This window comes from Maylandia zebra, linkage group LG20, assembly GCF_041146795.1.
Source record: "Maylandia zebra isolate NMK-2024a linkage group LG20, Mzebra_GT3a, whole genome shotgun sequence".
NCBI lineage: Eukaryota > Metazoa > Chordata > Actinopteri > Cichliformes > Cichlidae > Maylandia > Maylandia zebra.
In genome coordinates this window covers 6,242,545-6,265,767 of record NC_135186.1, presented here as the reverse complement: position 1 = coordinate 6,265,767, position 23,223 = coordinate 6,242,545, and the positions used below count along the sequence as shown (strand labels likewise).

Here is a 23,223-nt window from a genome sequence, read left to right as displayed (position 1 = left end):
GTCCACGAACAGCATCCTAACATAATTCCCTCTGCCAGTGTCCAGGTGACTCAGGGATGTGTGGAGCAGGTGAGATATGGCATCGTCTGTGGAACGATTAGTCCGGTAAGCAAACTGAAGTGAGTCGATGGTGGCAGGAAGTGAAGAAGTGATATGATCTCTCATCAGTCTTTCAGAACACTTCATCACAATTGAAGTCAGTGCTACTGGACGGTAGTCATTGTGGCAAGCGGGCTGTTGTTTCTTTGGAACAGGGACAATAATGGACTGTTTGAAGCATGTGGGAACCACAGCTTGGGCCAGGGAGAGGTTGAAGATCTCTGTGAACACTGGTGCTAGTTGATCAGCGCAGGCTCTAAGGACCCGGCCAGGGATTGCATCTGGTCCTGCTGCCTTCCTGGTGTTCACCCTCCTGAAGGTGTTCCTCACGGCATGCTCTGTGATGACGAATGCATTTTCTTCACTGGTGCACTCCGAGCGCGCGCAGCCGTTTGTTGTTTTAATTGCTGCGGCGTCGAAGCGAGCATAAAACGTGTTCAGCTCATCAGCCAGTGAAGCATCGGCATTCATCATTGAAGAAGCTGGTCGTTTATAGTCCGTTATAGTCCGCAGTCCTTTCCACAGGCTCCTAGAGTCGCACTGTCGTAGCTGTGACTCTAGTTTTTCCCCGTAGCTCCGCTTTGCCTTTCGGACCGCGCTGCGCACGTTGTAGGACGCAGCCTTGTATAGGTCCATATTACCGCCCTAGCATTATGTTAGGGCTCAAATTGCTTAAAAAAACGTTGCTTTTCAACCTGATTTAGCAGAAAATAAAGAAAACCATGTCTTCTTGAAGATGTGTACCATCTTTTTATTAGTACTGGACATCTTGCTAGCACCTCATGTCATTTAAAAACTATATTTATTCGTATTCTAAATATAAATTCTGAATATATGCCTCTTGAAGGTGTAACTTCACACCTCTTGACAAAAGTGTGGTGCTCGGTTAAACTGTCAAAGAGGTTATAAACAGATTTTTGGAACAATGAAAAGTTGATTGGAGAGAGTGTTAAGTTACCTGAAAGTGATTGCATTTAAAAAATAAAATAAAATTAGGAACTAAATGACAACTATACCCACATATGTTCTTGTGTTTGAATGAACAGTGAAGCACTTTTTGGATTATAGTTGAGGTTTACTGCAGCAGACGAATGCTAACAGCAAAGTAGACTTTTATGTTGGAATAAAAAAGGAAGAGTCAATATAGTAAATGTAATAGATTTCTATAATAAAAAGAGGTTAATGAGAAAGAGGTTGTTTTAAAGCCAATAAGATAGGTAACATGTTCACAGTGTAGCAGCCCTCTTATACTCAACAGTCCCCAACACTACCCCACCACAGATCTAACTGCTTACCTAACTCCACCACTGTTCCTGGTGGGTTGTCACATGATCTGACCTTATTTCCTGCTTTTATTGACACTTCTTTGAAGACACCCCAAGGAACTGAAACCCCGTACCCCCAATCACGATCACACATTCACACAATCAGAGTCTTCCTCAAACTTAAAACCCCAAAGATGAATCTTGCCCTGGTAAGTAATACTTTTTTTTATAGGTTTGAGCTGGATTGAGAAAAACAGTGTTTTTCTAAATGCAGTTTTCATTTGAATGTTTTTGAATTATTAATTGTTATGGGAACTATTGGAAAGGATTGTGATTGAATAAGCGGATACAAACATTATGTCTTTATGACTGCAAGATAACTTGTTGTATTTATCTGTTAATTGTGACTAATTGTTAAATTTGAGAGTTTGAGTGACTGTAAATCACATTGCTGTCAGTCCTACAGCTAGTTCATCTTCACTGTTTAGGTTTCCATTTTTAGTGTTGTTATTGAAGCTCCAAGTGTAACTGCATATTTTTGTCATTGGTCCTGGACCTAGCAGACCTTTAGGTTGTGTTTATTGTTAAATACTTTTTGCTTGAGTTTTAGTTCATGTAGTGTTTTTGGAGCTATGAGTTTCATTTCTAATTGATGTTTGCTATTTGGTTTTGCCATGTTTCTGTTGCAGAGCGTTCTCACTCCCGAGGCGTAACATGTCGACGTTTTGTCACGTCCCGCGGCGTTCCTGAGGAACGCGAAAGGAGACCTTCGGCGTTCTTATGGTACGCGGTGGGTTATGGCTGGAATCCAGTGCAATGACGCTCCCGCGGAGTGAGAACGGGTTGTTCTGTTCACAGGTTTTCTTGGTTTGTCACCTTTTGCATTTCAGTGTCTGTTTGTAGTTATTACACGAGTTCCAGTTTATTCTTTCTCTAATAATATGTTCCTTGATGTTCAGTCTTTGTCTCGTTTTCCTTTGTGTTAAGTTTACCGTTGTGCCAGAGTTTTGATTCATTGATTCATCTTTTGTTTGCTTATTTCAAATTTTAGATTTTACCTGGTGCGTTTGTGCTGAAAATATACAATAATCTGTCACAATAATTAGAAGATAGTAATGCAGGAAGAACCTCTAACAGTACAACTGCAAGTCATATTTCAGAGACGTAAATAATCTGTATCTAATGTAAAAAGTTAGCAGAAGGATTACCTGTGTTTTATATGTTATTATTGGGCAGCCAACATCCATAAATATAAGTGTTCAGGTTTAGGAAGAGGAGGATGAAGAAAAGTAAAACTGGAAGAATATTCCAGTAAGCTGGTATCACTGGGCTCTCAGACCTGTCATCTCCTATCACTCAACAGTGCAGCCCATATCACAAGGGTTTTTAAAAAAAATCTATATTGTTTGTATGATCAGTTTTCCTCTCCTGAATTCTTCTCTCTCACCTGTGTCTGAAAATATTTGACCTTTGTGATGGACTTCTGTAGAGAGAATAGCATTGTTTTACTTTAGACAAGGGTTTGTGTTCCCTGGTATGTATTTGCATAGATTTTAGCTTTCTTAATCTCTTGAGGCCTCACAGCACAGCTACCAGATATTCACCTACTGTGAAAGTGTACAGATATTAGAGTAATGTTTGTATGTGCTTCAGTGTGCATAATAAGCACATATGTAGGACTGCTTTTTTCCACTTGTGTAATATTTTTGAAATTAGAAACTCAGAGTGATGCTGAAAAACTGGTTCGTGCATCTATTACTTCTAGGCTGGACTACTGTAATTCATTATTATCAGGATGTCCTAAAAACTCCCTGTGTTGTGTGTTTCTTGGACGTTATTGCTAAAGTTCAGAAGATATGTTAAACTTTGATTGTCAGTGGAAAGTCTAGAATTTTATAGAATATGTTTCCCATATTTTCAGTCTCCCTAAAAAGTTATTGAAATTAAAAAACAAGTTTTTCCTCTCCAGTTTCTTGGCAAGAGTCAATCATTATTACTCTTTCTGTCTTTTTGTTTCAGCTTTTGTGACCAAATGTTCCCACTGATACTTGCACTGATTTCCTGTGGATTTCACACTGAGAGGATCGAACAAACTGATGGTTCATGTTACAATTTGTGCCCAGCTGGTAAGATATAATGAGGAACATTATTGCCAATAATTGGCCTTCGTGAAGTTATTGTGGAAATATCACATTAACTCGTTACCTTTCTCCTTCTCTCTGTCTTTCTCAGGATATCATAACGTTGGTGATTGTGATGATCAAGTTAAAAAGTAAAAATGCAAGAAATGTGAGCATGGCACATTCACATAGGTAGAAAACATCATAGAGAAATGTCGTAGGTGTGACTCATAGTTGTAAGTATCCTGCTCATTTTCAGTTTGCTGCTACACATACTGTCAGCTTGTGTGATAAAGTTTAAGGTGTTTTCAAGTTAAATTGGACTGAAATATGACAGACAGGTATTTTCTGGTTATTTCAATATATAAAATATCTTCATAGGAAAAGCACAGAGAGAAATATCTCAGGTGTAGCGTCTGTGAGTGTAAGGATCCTACTCATCTTCCATTAACTGTGATGTGTGCTGTCAGTATGTGTGATAAAGCTGAAGGGGGATCAAATTTAAATTTGACCAAAATGATCTCTTTTCATGATGAGTATATTATGACGGCCTTAATATTGTATCTTACAAATAATCCGAAGAGTATCATTTTGAGAGGATGCTAACTGAGACTCTTGACCACATGAATATTGGCACAGCATTTAGAAATGACCTTTTTTGCCACTAAAACTAAAACTAATGAAAAGACACTGACTGAGAAAACAACATGTAGTCCTGTGGCCTTGTCAGAGCTGTGTATTCCAGTTATTTGGACTAAGAAAGTCTTCTGTTTATTAAGTGTAGTATTTTTATTTTGTCTGTTCTTGAGTAACTGTAAATCGTATTGCTGTTATTACAACAGCTAGTGTACATCCACACTGTTATCTTCTTCATTTTTAGTGTTAATATGAAGCCTCCTATGTAACTGCATTTGGCAGGTAAATGTTAAGGCTGCAGTGTTTAAAGGTGACAGCAGACACATGGAGGTAACTGAGGCAAAGAAGGCTTTTTAATTATTGGGATCCTCTGTCATAGTCTCACTGCTCTAAAAACAACAATTTCTACAGTCATTTGAAAGAATTTTCACAGGACTCTACAGTCATAAAAACACAAAATAAACCTTTGTCAGTATTATGGGAGAATTTTGCCCCACTTTTATTAACAGTGCCTGCTCAGTTTGCTCTGTATTTGCAGGCATTTGTTTATGGACTGAGAGGACAGAACAAACTAATGGTTCACGTTACAAATTGTGCACACCTGAAGTAAAACACTAACTTTCCTCTTTTCTCTCTCTCTGTCCCAGGTTGTCATAAAGATGGTACCTGTGACGAGCCAATTGAAACGTACAGATTCAAAAGATGGGGCAAAAGATGGCACCTACATGGAAATGAAAAACCCTACGGGGAAATGTAAAGTGTGAGTCATGTGTTTGTAAGTATCCTGCTTCCAGTGAATAGACGCATGTGGTAGTGTGAGAAAATGTAAGAGGATCTGGAGTTAAATCTGACTACACACATAGTATAATATGCTCTTTTGTTCCTGCAACCTTTCACAATGATATTTTGGTGATCTCATTCAACCGTTTTTTGAAGTCAGAACTCTTGAATGAAATCTGTTGAGTCTGGGAAATCTTGTCAGACTTGTGTTTCATTATGAACAGGCAGAGTATTGGGCTAGAGACTTTGCGGTGTAATTATATCATTTAGAAAATACCCAAAATGTCCAATGAACTAATGTTCATATGCTGGCTTACATAATGCAGTAACTCTGTCACTTAAAATAAATAAATAAATAAATGATTAAAGTGGGGCAAAAAAGTATTTAGTCAGCCACCGATTGTGCAAGTTCCCCCACTTAAAATGATGACAGAGGTCAGTAATTTGCACCAGAGGTACACTTCAACTGTGAGAGACAGAATGTGAAAAAAAAATCCATGAATTCACATGGTAGGATTTGTAAAGAATTTATTCGTAAATCAGGGTGGAAAATAAGTATTTGGTCACCTCAAACAAGGAAAATCTCTGGCTCTCACAGACCTGTAACGTCTTCTGTAAGAAGCTTTTCTGTCCCCCACTCGTTACCTGTATGAATGGCACCTGTTTGAACTCATCATCTGTATAAAAGACACCTGTCCACAGCCTCAAACAGTCAGACTCCAAACTCCGCCACGGCCAAGACCAAAGAGCTTTCGAAGGACACCAGGAAAAGTATTGTAGACCTGCACCAGACTGGGAAGAGTGAATCTACAATAGGCAAGCAGCTTGGTGTGAAAAAATCAACTGTGGGAGCAATCATCAGAAAATGGAAGACATACAAGACCACTGATAATCTCCCTTGATCTGGGGCTCCACGCAAGATCTCATCCCGTGGGGTCAAAATGATCATGAGAACGGTGAGCAAAGATCCCAGAACCACACGGGGGGACCTGGTGAATGACCTGCAGAGAGCTGGGACCAAAGTAACAAAGGTCACCATCAGTAACACACTACAACGGCAGGGAATCAAATCCCGCAGTGCCAGACGTGTTCCGCTGCTGAAGCCAGTGCATGTCCAGGCCCGTCTGAAGTTTGCCAGAGAGCACATGGATGATACAGCAGAGGATTGGGAGAATGTCATGTGGTCAGATGAAACCAAAGTAGAACTTTTTGGTATAAACTCAACTCGTCGTGTTTGGAGGAAGACGAATACTGAGTTGCATCCCAAGAACACCATACCTACTGTGAAGCATGGGGGTGGAAACATCATGCTATGGGGCTGTTTTTCTGCCAAGGGGACAGGACGACTGATCCGTGTTAAGGACAGAATGAATGGGGCCATGTATCGTGAGATTTTGAGCCAAAACCTCCTTCCATCAGTGAGAACTCTGAAGAAGAAACGAGGCTGGGTCTTCCAACATGACAATGATCCAAAACACACCGCCCGGGCAACAAAGGAGTGGCTCCGTAAGAAGCATTTGAAAGTCCTGGAGTGGCCTAGCCAGTCTCCAAACCTCAACCCCATAGAAAATCTGTGGCGGGAGTTGAAAGTCCGTGTTGCTCGGCGACAGCCCCAAAACATCACCGCTCTCGAGAAGATCTGCATGGAGGAATGGGCCAAAATACCAGCTACTGTGTGTGCAAACCTGGTAAAGACCTATAGTAAACGTTTGACCTCTGTTATTGCCAACAAAGGTTATGTTACAAAGTATTGAGTTGTATTTTTGTTATTGACCAAATACTTATTTTCCACCCTGATTTACGAATAAATTCTTTGCAAATCCTACCATGTGGATTCATGGATTTTTTTTTCACATTCTGTCTCTCACAGTTGAAGTGTACCTCTGGTGCAAATTACTGACCTCTGTCATCATTTTAGGTGGGGGAACTTGCACAATCGGTGGCTGACTAAATACTTTTTTGCCCCACTGTATATGAATTCAGCCACCTTCATTTTCCTTTCAGAGAATGCTCACTAAAGAAAGAATTGCCAGCAATGCCAAAGGTAGAAGACGGTACAGGCAAAGTTTTATGACTTCAAAGGGTTTGCATGAACTAGAAAAACACTTTTAATTGCTTTTAAATTCTAATCTAAATATATTTGTGGTTGAGTCGAGCATTTCATGTTTTCTTTAGGCTTTTTAGTCAAAATGGAGGAAACACGTTTGCAAATTTAACCTCCATGCACATCTCTTGTGCACTCACTGCTCCTGTGGTTTGACTGTGGGCATGATTAACCGTGGTGATGAGCAGTGCCAAATGTGTCTAATAATACGAAGGTTATGGGTTACCTGGCTAACTCACAAAGCGCATGCGAAATGCTAGTTTCACACATTGTTCTTAAAGAGTAAACAGGCTCCCCGGATCTTCTGCTTCCTCTGCATCTCGGAGGACGCTCCATTCTAGGAGCAGTAACCATTCGAGTCTTCATATCAGGGCTTTGCTATCTCTTAACACCTTTTGAGATATGCCATCAGCTTCCTGTGTTGACAATACCAGTCTCTTTCCTTATTTATAGGACAGCATATCAGATTGAACCAGATTGAACCAGAATGCAGGAGGAAATGTGCTAACGCATCATTTACATATCTATCCACAGCTGTACAGTTTCTCTTAAAGCATGGCCAAATCTTTATCTAAGTTACAATTACAAAACATCATTTATTTTATGGATTAACAAAAAAAAAAAAACCAACCCATTGCATTGTTCTTCTCTATAGTGAATATGTTATTCAGACATTAACAGTACTTGTTGCTGCCATCACTGGGGAGAACTTGGAGAGTGTCTAAGTGGGATTTCTGACATTTGGTAGAAAGCAGGTAAGATGAAAGAAAATGGATCTTAATCATTCAAATATAAATTGTACAATGAAGGATACTTAAAAAACATTGTGATGCTGAGGATTAACTTTAAGAGCCTTTTAGCACCACACATCCCAAGATTGTTGCTGAGCTAAAGCCGATCTTTATGAAAGAAGGATCCAAATTCAGAGTGCAGATCTGACCTGGAAATGATTAAAATGTCCTGCTGGCAAAGAATATTATCAACCAGCATCTTGAATGATAAATCAGTGTGTTCAATAAATACAGAAAAGAGTATAATGTAGTCAGATCGCATTATTACACAATGTTTGCTGGCTTTCTCTTTCTGTTACTGGTCCAACAAGTCTCTCGACTAGGTTGACAACACCTAGGCATCCATCCGTCTATCCATGTACCTGTGGGTTTGTGCAGTACATGGATAGGCGGATGGATGCTCCAACTGTAGCTCCAGCTTCAACATCAAAAGCTTTGATGAATGCTTCAGATCTTCAGATTAATCGAGTTTCGTATGACTATTAGTGAGTTAAAAACCACTGGACGTTATTACTGCTCATGTAGTCTTTTTTAACTCCCACCTCAGCGCTTTATGACTCATTAGATCAAATGTATTGACACATTATAAAAGAGATGGATGTTTTTGGATATTTTTGTAAGTCTCAAATTTCCCCCTTTTTGAATGTAGCATCCTTACATCAGTGTGTCTTTGTGTCTACAGCAGGAAGCCAAATGCCTGATGCACTGATAGTTCCTGGATTTATTTTGGAAAGCATTCTTTTATTTATTGCATATTGCATTGCTCTTTCTCAAACTTGAAAAAGGCTTGGCTGTGTTTTTTGATTTACACTGAAGTCTTAGTCAGCACTCCATGCCATATGAACAATGTATTCCTTTGGATTATAAATTCTATTTTTAAACCTGTATACTTCTATTTTGGTGTATTTTTTCAGTCCTTTACATAAGTGTGGCGTTCAGTTAAATTGTCAAAACACACGCTGAACAGAATTTGTGAACCAATAAAATGTGACTGGTGTAGATTTATATGTCGGATTAAAAGAGGAAGAGTCAATATTCTCTCCTCTGATATGATAAACAACTGAGTTAACCACATTTGTTTGATTCTCATTGTGGTCCCATCCTTCTTTTTTCTCTCTTCTTTTGAAGTTTGAATGAAAAGTAGGTTGCTTTAGAGCCGGTAACATGGCCAACACCTTCACGGTGTACAACACCTCCTCTTACATGCCCCACTCCGCACCACCATCAGATCTAACCACACTGTCCAGCTTGTGAAATATCCCCATGTATGTCACCAGGGCTTTTGTCTGAACCACATCATTATCACTGAGATTCAGTGGAATTACACTGTCACTATGTGCGTATGCGTGTGTCTGTAAGGGGTGGGTGGTTACATCTGACTTTGTTTCCTGTTTCTCGCAACACTTCTCTGAACACTCCAAAGAACTGAAAGCCCTGACCCACAAACACACTCTCACACACACACACTCGCACAAACAAAGCCTTCCTAAAACCGTTAATTTGAGTCAGCTTTAAAGGAAATCTACACCTCAGCTCAGTCAGAGTGCCTCGTCCTGCTGCTGAAAACGACATTGTTTTGCTTTCAAATGAGTGAATTTCAGCATAAGTTGGTTGTTTAACTTCCACACTGCCTGCTCTCCCAAAATGAACTTTGTCTTGGTAAGTAATTCTGTTCATAGGTTTGATCTGGATCATCTGCGTGTTTAATTTCAAGGGTGCTTTAATGCAGTTTCCTCTGAGTGGATTTTCATTATTCATTGTGATGGGAACTATCGGAAAAGATTATGTTTGGATTAGAGGAAGCAAACGTTATGTCTTAATGACTGCAAGATAAATATTTATGATTATTTGTAATATTTTCCTGCGTATATTCTTGAGTGGCCGTAAATCTCATTGCTGCCATGACTACAGCTAGTGTACATCCTCACTGTTGTGGCTTCTGTTTTTATTGTTTGCAATAAGAGCTCCATATGTAGCGTGTGTACGTTAGTTGCTGCAAAATCGTTAAGGCTGTAGTGACATGTAGTTGTATGTGGATGAATGAAGGGAAGACGTTCTGTAGATTACTGGGATTATCTTTTGTGGTCTTGCAGCTCTGGGTGCAGTGAGACCGTGACGTTTAATAACTTGATACTTTTACATGAGCTGTATCTAATGATTATTTACTTTCTCTTTTTGCATTATTCACATTTACCCACCTTAAAGATCGCAAGGTTCTTGTCATAATAAATAAATAAATAAATAATAAATGTAAAGACAACGGCCAATAGGTTTCTTAAGGTTTACCTTTGAGAGACTGAAATCACTCAATTGAAAATAGACAATAACTCACAACAATGAGAGGAGAGTCACAGATGAAGAACTTTTAACAATACTGCAAGCTATATTTCAGGGATCTAAATAATCACAGATGTAGGGGAAAAGTTAGCAGAAGGATTCCCTTTGTTTTATGTGTTATCATTGGGCAGCCAGCATCCATAAATATAAGTGTTTTGGGGTTTAGGAAAAGGAAGATGAAGAAGCCCACAGTGTGTAAAACTGGAAGAATAGTCCGGTAAGCTGGTAGCACTGGGCTCCCTGACCTGTCATTTCCTATCGCTCAACAGTTTTCCAACTTATCTCTTTTCTGTGGGGCCAAATCTGTGGGGCAGGGTTGTATTATATTATTTATATGATGATTTCCTCTTCTGAACTTTTCTCACTCACCTACAAGTCAGAAATATTTGACCTTTGTGTCGGACGTTTGTAGAGAGAATATTTTTTTTCACTCAGTGGTGTGTGTGTGTATATATATATATATATATATATATATATATATATATATATATATATATATATAGAGAGAGAGAGAGAGAGAGAGAGAGAGAGAGAGAGAGAGAGAGATTTTAACATGCAGTACAGCTACAGCTGCTTGGATATTCACCTACTGCAGACGTGTGCGAACATTACTTATACATTTAACAGTAGTGTTATTAATCAATCAGGTTCATATCTCATCAGTATGTATTGGGGAAGTTTTGAAAATGAGGATGTTTTTGGACTGAGGTTTGCAATATGCGTCATGTATGTGAGAACTCTGATGGTCAAGAAGAGTCTTAGTTCATTGGCTCTGGGTGGAGGATGGTCCAAATACTCTGACATGTTTTCCGTTCTGTCTTCAAAATGGACCAAGTCTCCACTGATCTGCTTGGCATATTTTTTTTCTGTCATTCTGCTTTGGTAGAACAACAACTGTCTGCTGCACGATGTGCATGCTAGAGTTCAGAAAATGTGTTGAACCTTTAATGGCAGTGGAACATTTACATTTTCAATGAACATGTTCCTCTTTGATGATATATGCAAATTAAAAAGTTTTTCCTCTCCAGTGACTTGATGAGAGTCAATTATTTTTACTCTTTCTGTCATTTTGTTTCAGCTTTTGTGATGAAATGTCAATCCTGCTCACACACAAGCACCTTAACCCTCATTTAACACCTCAGATCTTCAGACCTCATTTTTTTTGTTTCAGGTCTTCCCACTGATGCTTGCACTGACTTCCTGTGGACAGAGTCAAACTGAGGGGATCGAACAAACTAATGATTCGTGCTACAATTTATGCCCAGCTGGTAAGATATACATAGGATTATTATTGACAATTATTGTCCTTCGTGAAGTCATTGTGGAAATATCACATTAACTCGTTACCTTTCTCTTTCTCTCTGTCTTCCCCAGGATATCATAAAGTTGGTGATTGTGATGATCAAGTTAAAAAGTACAAATGCAAGAAATGTGAGCATGGCACATTCACGGAGGTAGAAAACTTCGTAGAGAAATGTCGTAGGTGTGACTCATGTAATCGTAAGTATCCTGCTCATTTTCAGTTTGCTGCTACACATACTGTCAGCTTGTGTGATAAAGTTTAAGGAGCGTTCAAGTACAAATTAGACTAGAATAAAGCAGATGGATATTTTCTGGTTATTTCAATATATAAAACATGTGAAGATGGCACCTTCACTGGAAAACCACAGAGAGAAACGTGGACTAAAATAAAACAGTAGACTGGTGTTTTCTGTTTATTTGGTCATATAAAAGACAATGCTATTCTTCGCTGCATGTAAGATCTCTTTTAATGATGAGCAAATTATAATGATCGAATATTTCTGTTAAACCAGTTTGATGCAGTGGAATGAAATAAATATTTAGTGTGGGAAATCCTAATATAATAGTAACTGTATGTCACTAATAACATCAGTGCCAGTTTGAGTATTCACTTTACATGGAGACTTGCACTGTAACAACAACACGTGAATTTGTGTGCGTACCAGTTTGAGCGTGCCGTTAACATATTGATTCCTTCTGTTTACATTTCAACTGAGTTTCACATAAAATATTGAAGCAGAACTTGGAAAAATCATTTCATGTGCTAATTGATGAAAAGAATGTGACAGTAGAAAACAACATGTGGTCCCATGGCCTTATCGGGACTGCGTTTTTCAGTTATTTGGACTGAGATGGAAACACTGTATTTTGCTTTTCCCCCAGATGATGAGGTGGTAATAGAGCCCTGCACCTTTAACAGGAGCACAGTGTGTGGCTGCATGGAGGGATACTACAATTCAGGATCTTATCCACGGCAATGTTCAATATGTTCCTGCCCGCACTGCCCACGTAAGTAACCTCAAAGGATTTTAAAGCATTAGACTGATATTCACTGCAGCCAAACGGATTCATTTTCTAATATAATAACAATCTCACTTTAAATTCCTACATTCACAGTTACTCTTATGTTCCTTTCAGGGAATGCTGACTACTACACGAAGTGCCCACACCCCCGGAGGTAGAAGACTTTACAATGTAACAGAAAATAAACAAAAAAACATAGACAGTGTGCTTAAATTTTGTTCGCGACAGACTGACAAGAACACAGAACTGCAAATGAAAGCGCCAATGATATAAAATACATATACTTACTGTGGTGATAGCTTACGCTGTATTGTATGTGAATACAGTCTACAGGTATGCACCAAAATTGCAGTGTTTGTTCAGTGATGTTTGTTCATTTAATGTGTATCAACTTCTGGTGACGTTTAGAGGGCCACTAACTTACTCTAGATAAATGGCAACTATTTGTCAGTGCTAACTAAAATGTGATCTACAATATGTTTGTGGTTGAGTTAAACATGGCCTGATTTCAGCAGGGGACGTGTTGTCTTTTTGTTAGAATGGAGGAAACATGGTTACAAATTTCTCTCCCCCTCCCATATTTCCTGTGGTTTGACTGAGGCCTTGACTACCTGTGCTAAATAACATGCCTGCAGATGACAAAAGTCCTGATAATAGGCAGGTTAGAGTTGCTTTTCAAACACTGTTTTCCAGTTTTACACATTTGTATTAAAGAATAGACAGATCCCCTGGACATCCACCTTTACATTTCTATAACCATTTCTTCTGATCACTGTACCATAATGTCTTTTTTAAGGATACAAATTGAGTCACAAGATGTCTCTTATTATGTGGGACCGTCCTTTGTCCCCGATGTCCCACATATTGATTGACTCTGCAGGATTTGCATTTGCACTGACTGAAAGTGCAAGTGCAAAGGATTTGCAAAAGTCTGGCTTTCACTAAGCTTGTGTGAAAAACGGAGGAAAGGCTTTTTAATATTTTTCAATTTCTAATGCTACTCCCATCAGGGAAAGACACCACCAAAAAGTCACAAGGCATCTGACTTTTAGTGGAAAAGACTGAAACAACCACAAAGAAAATAAAGGGAAGTTTATTTCACTTTGCGTTTTTGCCTCTTTGGATATAATTATGCTTCAGGTTCGTACTAGGAAAAATATAGCATGAAGTGACAATTAGCTGACAATGATAGAATTGTCAGCTAAAAAAAAACACTCAAAAATCAACGTTCATCCCTACTACTGAAATGCAAACAGACAGAACAAATAACATAAAGAGAAATATGGGATCATATAAGGAGTACATGATAAGAACATAGCTTCGTCTTCCCTTTATTCTTACATTTACTTGTAAACGTTGGAAAAGTTACTTTTAAATGTCATTAATTTGGCCTCTACATAATAAACTAAAATCTGGTAACCTGTTATTGGTAATGAAAATTTCTGACTACCTCAAAACATTGCTAACATGTCCCCACGGAGTCACACACAAAAATTATTGCTTTCCTCAAACTGGGGTCTGATCATCCTAGTTGCAAAATGTTTGAATGTTTTTCCAATGCTGCTAGAAAACGTCAACCTTCAATGGAAAAATCTTTGATTAGTTTTTTTTAGTCTCTCTATAAGTCACTGCAAGCAAGCACACAGAGGAGAACTTAAACTAACAGACTGACTTTTGCAGATATATTCATTTGAATTATGCAGTCTGAATCTGGACCTCAGATTAATGTTGGAATGCATTTTTACACACGACAGGAGAAATAACTGCCTGTGTTGGTGCTTCATTAGCTTTTAATGTCAGGATAAATATGTGTTGTCAGATGATTTCTATACTGTTTTTTATGTTATAGGCCAACGAATACTGCAGCTTCGACAAATCCATCTACAACTCCAGTTGTGTCTCCAACCACAGTGGCAAACAAAAGTAAGTGAATCTTTAATTATGTATGTCATTTTGTCTGACTGACTTCTTCTGAAGGTTAGGAGAGCCAGCAAAAACAATGAGCCCTAAGCATTCAAGTAGATCTTTAGGAAAAGGAGATTTGAAAACAAGATGTGATACTGTGGGTTTGCTTTTCAAGCTTTTTGATCCACACATCCCCAAAAATATTGCTGAGATAAAGCAGCTCTATTTAGAAGAATGGAAAAAATTCCTCCTGACCGTACTTCAGATTTGATCTGCAACTACTTAAAAAACACAACTGAGGCTCTCGGAGCCAGATTACTAAATGCACCAGCACCAAGAATAATAAATAATAAAGTTTAAAATTTTATTTTTCTTAAAGTATGTTAATGCAAACGCATTGTGTTGTCTATCCATGTATACCAGAAGATTACATCACATTATATAACCCACTAATGTTGAGAAGTAATTCCAAACTTGCTTCTTTTTTTTAATCGTACGACAGGATTGATGTCTACAACTGTTACACCAGCCTCAACTTCAACTCCCTTTCCAAACAAAGCTCTTGTTTCAACATCCAAGGCTTTCACGAATCCATCAGATCCTTATATAACAGAAATTCCACGTAACCGTTAGTGCTCATTTTATATTTTGACAACACATTTGATACATTAACTTACTGCCCTTGGTTTTGTAGTTTAGTTTTATAATGTATCACACTTGCTAAGGACATTTTATCAGGTTTAGCAGCCTCTGATTGTTATCCAATTTACATGGAGGATAAAGACATAATATGCTTACGTCAGAACTTATTGATGTGGAGTGTGTCTTTGTGTCCACAGCGGGGAATGCAGGAATTTTTCTTGCGATTCTCGTGATTAGCTTTGTGTTGCTCTCATGGTTCCTGCTGATCTGCACCATGAAGATATTCAAACACAAAGACAGTTTTTGCTGGAGGAGGAGGAAAGAGGCTGAAGTCTCCAAGAACGGTAATCTGCAGTAAATAAATCCAACAAAGTACCTGTGCGTTGTATTTAAGTACACATTTGAAGTGTTTGCATTTCATATGAGATTTGTGTAACTTTATCTTCTTTAAAACGTAATGGCACAAATTTGACCCTTAAGGTTAAATGTTACTTTTGTTACTTTTGTCAGTCCTTTTTTTCTATTGCCTAATTGTATTTTGTTCAGTGCAGGGTTTTACTATTTTTCAAGTGCTTTGAATTGAACAATCACTTTTATTCATCAGAGTATTTCTACAACTACCACTGAGCATTAATATACAGTACACAGAGTAAACAGTACAGGCACTTAGCGGTTCGGTAGATATTGACTGGGGACATTCATGTAGTTTTCATATGGCTAATATCAAAGTTATGTAAAGTACTACATGTAAAGTACTAATATGTAAAGTACTACACTTTACATTACTTGACCTCTGGGAAGTTAAGATACTATGACACATCGCAACCAAGGACAAATTTTCTCATGTTACTCCTCACAATGTGAAATGTACTGTCCAGTTGTGCATTAAATAGAGGAATATCCATATTTTGTTCTGTTTTAAAAATGTGCCTTAGTGACTGAACATGTCTTGACTAACAGACAGGAAACTCAATGATAATATCTCCTTTCCTTTTTAACAGAACAACCCAGTCATCAAGGCAGTAACCCGACCACACTGGTTTGTGCTCAGTTTCATGCACTTCGTTTTCTTTAAAGATAGCAATCTAGGCAGGAACACTTACTGTAGGTGCACAGTGAGAATTTCTTGTACATAGTTCATCAAGATAATTAGCTCATTAGCTTATAATTAGCACACAAGAAAGGCAGAAAGTTTTGGTCATCCCTGTCATGCACTTCAAAGTTTGTACTCATGCTGTCTTGTTTGTTCTTTCAAGACGCTTACATTCTCTGAGGAAACTCCCATGTTGACTCTCAATCAGAGTCCAGCCATGTCAGAACATCCAACCCACATCAACACTCTCGTGCCAGTCAATGGCCAGATAGGTAAGACTATCTGAGTATTTGATCTCTTGCTAACATGCACGACATGCAAAATACTGGACTTTGTTAATTATGTGTTGATGATTTCTAATTAAAAAAACAAAACAAAAACACCCCCTGCAGAATTCTCGGAAAAGTTTATTTTAGTCTCAAAAGTCATTTCCTCATTCCCAATGTAAGGAGTGATTAAAATATTCCTTACTTTTAATAGGAGTTCAGTGAAGAAGGATAAAAAACCTCAAATTCGAGAACAGCCAACAATCAAACAGTCTGCATTTCTTTTTCTGTCATTCGGTATTAAATATTCACAGACAAAATCCTTCTCTGCCCTTCAGCACAGGCTTCCATTGTATTGCACTTTAGGGTAAATGTAACCATTTATGGTTTAAGACATAACTGGCAATATAAAACTGATAAATGTGACTTTATCTGCAACATTTTAGCAGGAAATAATTTCTTCTGCTACTACTTCTACTACTACGATCCCAGAAAATACTAGTTTTGTTACTAGAATCATGGGATTATCAGCTAAGAAGAACACCACATACCAAATGAAACTCAGTGGTGTTATAGATATTTTTACACATGAAGTGCAAAGGAAGCTTTTGCCATATTTTCAGAGACAATATGACTCATAAAAGGATAAACAACTTTCAACATTTATTCATTTCTGTATATATTATATCCTTTAAGTAGGCAGGAAAAAAACATCTCTCTCTTTCCCTATATACATATAGATATATATAGAGAGAGAGATATATTGATATAGATTTAGATAGATGGATAGAAGATTAGGGTCATTGCATCACGTCCTTCAGGACAAGTCAAAATGAGTTCTATACAGTACACACTATAAGGCTGAGTTATCTTTTGGTCACTTAGGAGTTTAAAACAGGCCAATCAGCACAAGCTGGGTAAATAATGTAGTTGCTTAAGAATTTGCTTCTACACCACAGTGTGATTTTTTTTTATTTCTGTGGTGAGCAGTAGAGATGGTGCATGCTGCTGCACTGAATTACTTAAGAAATGTGTTAATTTAGAGAGGAGGTGAAACCTATTGTTCGTAGCGCTTCAACTTTCTCCCCTCATTTAAATGACTGTGGACTTCATCCGAAGTGAGACTTAGGTATTGAATGCTGGAGGGTGTGATGGGCTTGGCTGTAAATGTTTGAGATAAGTGATGTGAAAACTGCGAGAAAAGTTGTAGAAGAGGAAGTGTTCAGCATTGAGTTTTCCAGTAAAGTTATTAGCATTTATGATCAGTGACACATGTTTTTATGACGCACCTAAATAGGTGGTAGATAGTAGGTCATAGCCAGAAAAAGTGGCATTTGGCATACTTTTTTTTTTCAATTTCATTGTTTCACAATTTAACAAATGCTTTCAGATAAAGTGTGATCCAAGCAGATTACCTTCAAAACATAATGATACCACGATTATAGTGTATGATGAATAAAACCAGGGGAAATTTCTCAGTTGTTTTACAATGAATGAAAAAGACATACACTTTAAAAAACTAAAAATATCAACATCAACATTAAACGAGCAATATTTCTAAAGCGTTAAGGAGAATAGCTACCTCTTCAAATACCTGCTTGTCTGCTTGTGTTGTTAAAAGGAAGCGCTATTTTGCTACTGCTAAATTGTTTAATTGAATTATATTAGTAAAATTAAAAAATGTTGCTGTTGCAGTTTCTTCCATCTGATAGAAGCGCGGTATACTATCTATAAGTGCTGTTGTTTTTACTTTTTCATCTCTTCTTGTTCACCATAGTGTTTATCAGAACCACATCTGTGGAGGTGGAAACTAGGAAATACAGCGTTCTTACTCGTTCGCATCAGTCAGCAATGTGACATTAAGTCAAATGGCAAGTCAGATAGTGAACACATGTGCCTGTTAACTGTGTCATATGGTAAACTCCTGATATTCAATGTAAGCCTTTCAAGCCTGTAGGTGTGCTTTAAATACAACTGCAGTTATTAGTGAGGTCATGTTGTTGTTGGCATTCACGGCTAAGATCAAAACCTGTTTTTAGTTTTGTGCTGTTTGAACTGGGGTGAGGATTATGCTCTGTTCTCCTCTTCATAAGCTTGAGATGGGACTTTTATTTGCGTTGTGTATTCTGTATCATTACGTCTCTTGACTGTTGTTGTCCTGTTATTACAAAGTGAGAAAGCTTTTCCACTTAGCAGACCAGTGCTGATATAATGTGGTCAAATTTCTCTGTATATCTTCTGAATTACTTAATTAGTAATTACTTTATTAATTAATTAGTTTTTCAGAATATACCATAATGCTGGTTGGAGGTTATAACGTGGGTTGTATTCAGTGGTTGAGAGGAGGCGGCAGAAAACACTCAGGATAGTCAAAAACTCACAACCACACTGGTACTGGGAATTCCACAGTGGTGTCCTTTAATTGACACACACATCACCTACCTTACAAGGTTGAACAGCTGCTGCCTTGTCATACATGAAACACAGTGTTCCTACAACCTGTGACATTACTTTGAATTAGGGAGGTAAATATATGAGGTCCATGTCAGTCCACATCCATGCGCAAGCACGTTTCTCCCACACTCTACAGAGAGCAGTGACGCATACTTGTGACGTCACTAAACATTAACTTAAATTGTCTTAAAGAGACACCACACAATTGTGACTGTTACAAGGTGTACACTGAATCATTAAAAAAAGCTTTCTATTAGAGTCAGTATATGCAAATCATCAGTTAAAGTCTTGAATTATGCCTAATTTCTTTATATACTTGCTTCCAAGGAGCCAGACTTTTAAAGCAGTCTTGACCAGTAGTTCTTCAGGCTTTCTGAAGGTCTTTCAAAGTTCTGTCTTTGGCCATTGGCTGCTTTTTCACTCACTCTCACTCTAAGTTAAGTGCGCATGCGCCAACCAGCGTGCAGCCTGTTACAGTCACTTTTTTTAAAATAATTTCCCCCAGGGATCAATAAAGTATTCTGATTCTGATTCTGATTCTGATCATTTTCCGACGATTTTTTTTGGTTTGTTTATTTTGCCACTTCACACTGACCTATGACTCACTCAAGCATAAAAAAGACACCTCACTCAAGGAATGAATCAGTGTTGTGTTAACACATTAGAGACAAAAAAAAAACGTAGCAAAAAAATTGTTTTTTTTTCAGTTGTTGTCCACGCAGCTTAACACGCTGTTAGTGCAATAAAGGCATACTGGATAGAAAAACACGTAGTAGAAGGCTATCGGTCATGGATCGGCTTTCCTAGAGCCTGAACATCAAAGTTATTGAAGCAGTGACAGAGAACGGAATGAAAAGCAGCCAATGAAAAGCTTTGAATGTGCTCCAAGAAGCCTGGGGAACTATTCCCAAAGACTAGTTAAGGAAAGTGCAGTAAAGCATACCTAAGAGAGTTCAGGCTGTGTTAGATAATATAGGTGGTCACACAAAATCTTGACTTTCAAGCTCATTAGAACAAATTAACTCTGTTTTGCCCTTATTTAATGCATTTCTGTGGATATTTGCACCTCTTTGCTATTTTCTTTGCAAAATATTGAGCCATGATGGATGGCTCAAGACATTTGCACAGTACGGCACACTGTAACAATGCTGATCTTAAACATGACCAAAGTTTTTGCCAGTGAGTCCAGTGTAAGGGGAAAAAAACATTAAAAAATACTTGCTGTTATCACTGCTTATCATTTCACATTAGTTTCTCTAATCGTGGAAATGGATGACGACAGTGACTCACAGATATCCTAACAGGGTGGTCACAAACAGGAAGCTCTTAGAAGCAGCAAAATTTACTTGTTTGAGACAGGAGGTGAACTGCTGCGCAAATGCTCTATTTCACATAAATACAGATTATTTTAACCTCAGACTAACGCAAAACAAGCAGCTCAGTGCCCTGTGTCCTCTGACTGTTAATTATTCTCTCCTTCCAGTTGCCAGACGAAATGACCACGCAGATCGCTGGCCGGCCATCGTCCTCTACGCGATCATCAAGGAGGTGCCCTTGCATAGGTGGAAGGAGTTCTTGCGTCTGCTTAAGGTGACTGACCAGCAGATGGCACGAGTCGAGATGGAGACTGGTTTCAGTCTCGGCTCCATGGAGAAGCAGTACCAGATGCTGAGGCTGTGGAGCCAGCACTCTTCCTCCAAACTCAGTGATATTTTCTCAGCCTTACACTACATGGAATTATCCGGCTGTGCACAGATGCTCCAGGAAAGCCTGGAACAGCTGCAGTGGACGCCTGACCAGAGACAGGCACTCACAGCCATTTGAATGGAGCAGTGTGGGACAACTGAGGCTGTACCTGGCGGCACAAGTGTAATGCTATCTATAACATGACTGGAAACATAAATTATTCAGCCATGGACGCTGGTGTGAAAGATTAGACACTCGCTGGAAAGGACATTACGATCTGTAGCCATATAGTACAACCCTAGAAACCTGGAACAATGTCGTAAATATCCCGTACTGAGTAATGCAGACGTAGATTAAAGCCAAATAAAAACATCTGATAAACTGGAATGTAAAAAAGTGGACCCTTATTTCATGTTAAGACAGAAACCTAAAATGTTGAATGTAAACACATGAAATAATGGATTCGTAGCAGTGCAAAATGCAGTTTCGAACATCAGGTTACTTCCTCAAGAGCATCATTAGCATTTTTAGGAACCACATAACACCTCTTAACACACTCGTAATATTCTTGTAGCCTACAGTAGGTGGAGACAGTAAATAAATAAAAAAATACTGAGGGAAGTCCCCTTCCCTTAACTAATGGCTGCTGCCAAAAGTTGTTTAGAACAATGTAACCTCCAGTTTTTTGTGTGGTGCCTCTTAAATGCCAGCAATGGAGGCTGCGGTTTTTACAGCAGTACTGCAATGTACATGTATAATTGGGAGGTGTTTGTGCTTAAAGGGTAAGCAAGGAAGTTTCACTTCCTTAGTGTAGTGTACGTGATTGTTTTACCTCCACAAGTCTGTGCTTGAGATTTCTCTGTTTTTTTCCCCTTTTGACTTGTCAAAGGACAGACTTTTTCAGTCTGAATCTTTAAACTGTGCGTGTGCGTGATCACTCCGTGCACATCTGGGATGTTTGTGCAGCACAGCTGCAGACGTCTCCCTCGTTTGGTATAACAACTCAGCCACTGATTGTTATTGTGCACTCTCGCAAAGGAAGAAAACTGAAATCCCCAAAGGACGTCAGTTTTTCAGTTTCCTGCAACTAAATGGTGTCAGTGTTCAGCATGCTGGGTTTTTCCTCACCACACATATTCCATTTGAACGGATGGTTCTCACTTGTGGTGTTTGGGTATCTCACTTTGAGAGGTTTTTTTGTGTGTCTATGTGTGTGTGTCATTATACTTCATTGACAGTAAAGGTCTTGGATTTTCCCATTTAAGATGTTTATTTAAGAAAGTTTTAATGGGAATGTAGGCCACTTTCCCTGAGATATAAATATTTGTATATGTTTTACAGGTTAAAGTATAATTGTTTTTTTATTTATGATCCATTTGTATGAATATTTGTGTGGTGCAGAATAAACTGAAAGTGAAAATCTTAATGTTTTTCATCTCATTGTGGTCTTTAGTGGTACACTGTTATGAAAACGTGCTACTGTAAAACCCCAAATCAAAATGTCACCTGTATATGTATATGTCATGAATAAAATGTTTGGCCACAAGGTGGGAGTATGGACTGTATGTTTAAACCGCAGCAGCTGGTGTGCATTTGTAAGCGCACACACACCCCACCTACAAAGAAAATAGGAGCACAGTACTTGAAGAGCTTTTATTCTTGAGTTGGATTACACCCATGAATTGCAAATTTGGGCTAAAAGCACAAAGAACAGCTGCCTTATATTGTTCATAGTTACTGGATGGAAAAATAACAGATCCCTTACAGGACCACATTCACTTTATGTGTTTACATGCAGCTTCAAAATTTATAGCATTATTCTTCTGCTGTCATGTAGATATGCTGTCAGGCTGCACATCACCATGTGTTTGCCATGTTTTTAACCACACCAGTGTCACCTGCCAAAAAAGGGATTTCCAGTATTTCTCAATAAATAAATAAATAAATAAATGAAAGATTACCAGAACTGAAACTGCTCTAAATGACTTGTTGGCCTTTACTGTCACCTATATCTCACAAATGATATCACGTCATATAACAAGCTATGCAGAGTAAGAAACACTTCTTTTACAAGGTAAAGGTTTTGTACTTATTTAACCAGGTGAAAAGATTTATTGAAGGTAGAAATGTGATTTTCACATCACACTTGGCCAAGTGGGCAGTAGAAACCGCAAGAAGTTGAACACAGCAGATATTTTAAGTGTCCAAAAAAAAGTTTGGACAGATGATAATGTTGAACACAGAGTAGGCACAATAAAGCAGTCATAAAGATCTTTGCAAAACAGGTCATTTCTTTAGTTTATGTATATATAAAGGCTTTGTAAATCCTCTTGACTACTGCCTTTTTATCAGTTTATATTTATCAATATAAACACAGAAAATCACTTTTTGGCATGGGGTGGCTTTAATTTTTTTTTTTAATAAGAGGTTAAAGATGAAGTTAATTTAATTTTCCTTATGTCTTGATCTTTTTCTTTTATATCATGGGTAGGTGTTATATACGCTGTAGCTTCAACCTACACCTTTTCGATTTGTCATTTCTTCTTTTCTTTTAATCATTTCGTGTGCTATAAATGAACCGAATAAAGACAGTTAACCACCGGGAGCACCAGCTACAGCACAGTTTAGAGGCTAACTAAAGACGGATTTAGCATTTTTTTTTTAATCTCTTAAAATGTCTGTAGGAAAATGAACGGCTCTTTGGAGGTATTTCCAAATGA

The 23,223-nt window shown here is 38.2% G+C and overlaps 1 protein-coding gene across 3 annotated transcripts; it reads left to right on the top strand.

Moving 5' to 3' along the window:
* Window positions 1–4,779: 4,779 nt before the first annotated feature.
* On the top strand, window positions 4,780–22,042 carry si:ch211-112c15.8 (tumor necrosis factor receptor superfamily member 1A). Of its 3 annotated transcripts, none has more exons than XM_076878554.1 (11): window positions 4,780–4,895; window positions 11,304–11,400; window positions 11,507–11,632; window positions 12,317–12,442; window positions 12,572–12,611; window positions 14,307–14,380; window positions 14,865–14,990; window positions 15,202–15,348; window positions 16,006–16,043; window positions 16,261–16,369; window positions 20,301–22,042. In XM_076878554.1, exons 2-11 carry the CDS (start codon window positions 11,316–11,318, stop codon window positions 20,639–20,641), a joined length of 1,212 nt encoding a protein of 403 aa, XP_076734669.1. In that variant the 5' UTR covers window positions 4,780–4,895; window positions 11,304–11,315; the 3' UTR covers window positions 20,642–22,042. The 3 variants fall into 3 exon arrangements, with proteins under 3 accessions (XP_076734669.1, XP_004554197.2, XP_004554198.2); XM_004554140.4 differs by lacking the exon at window positions 4,780–4,895 and adding an exon at window positions 9,242–9,454; XM_004554141.4 differs by lacking the exons at window positions 4,780–4,895; window positions 14,865–14,990 and adding an exon at window positions 9,242–9,454.
* The last annotated feature ends 1,181 nt before the right edge of the window (window positions 22,043–23,223 follow it).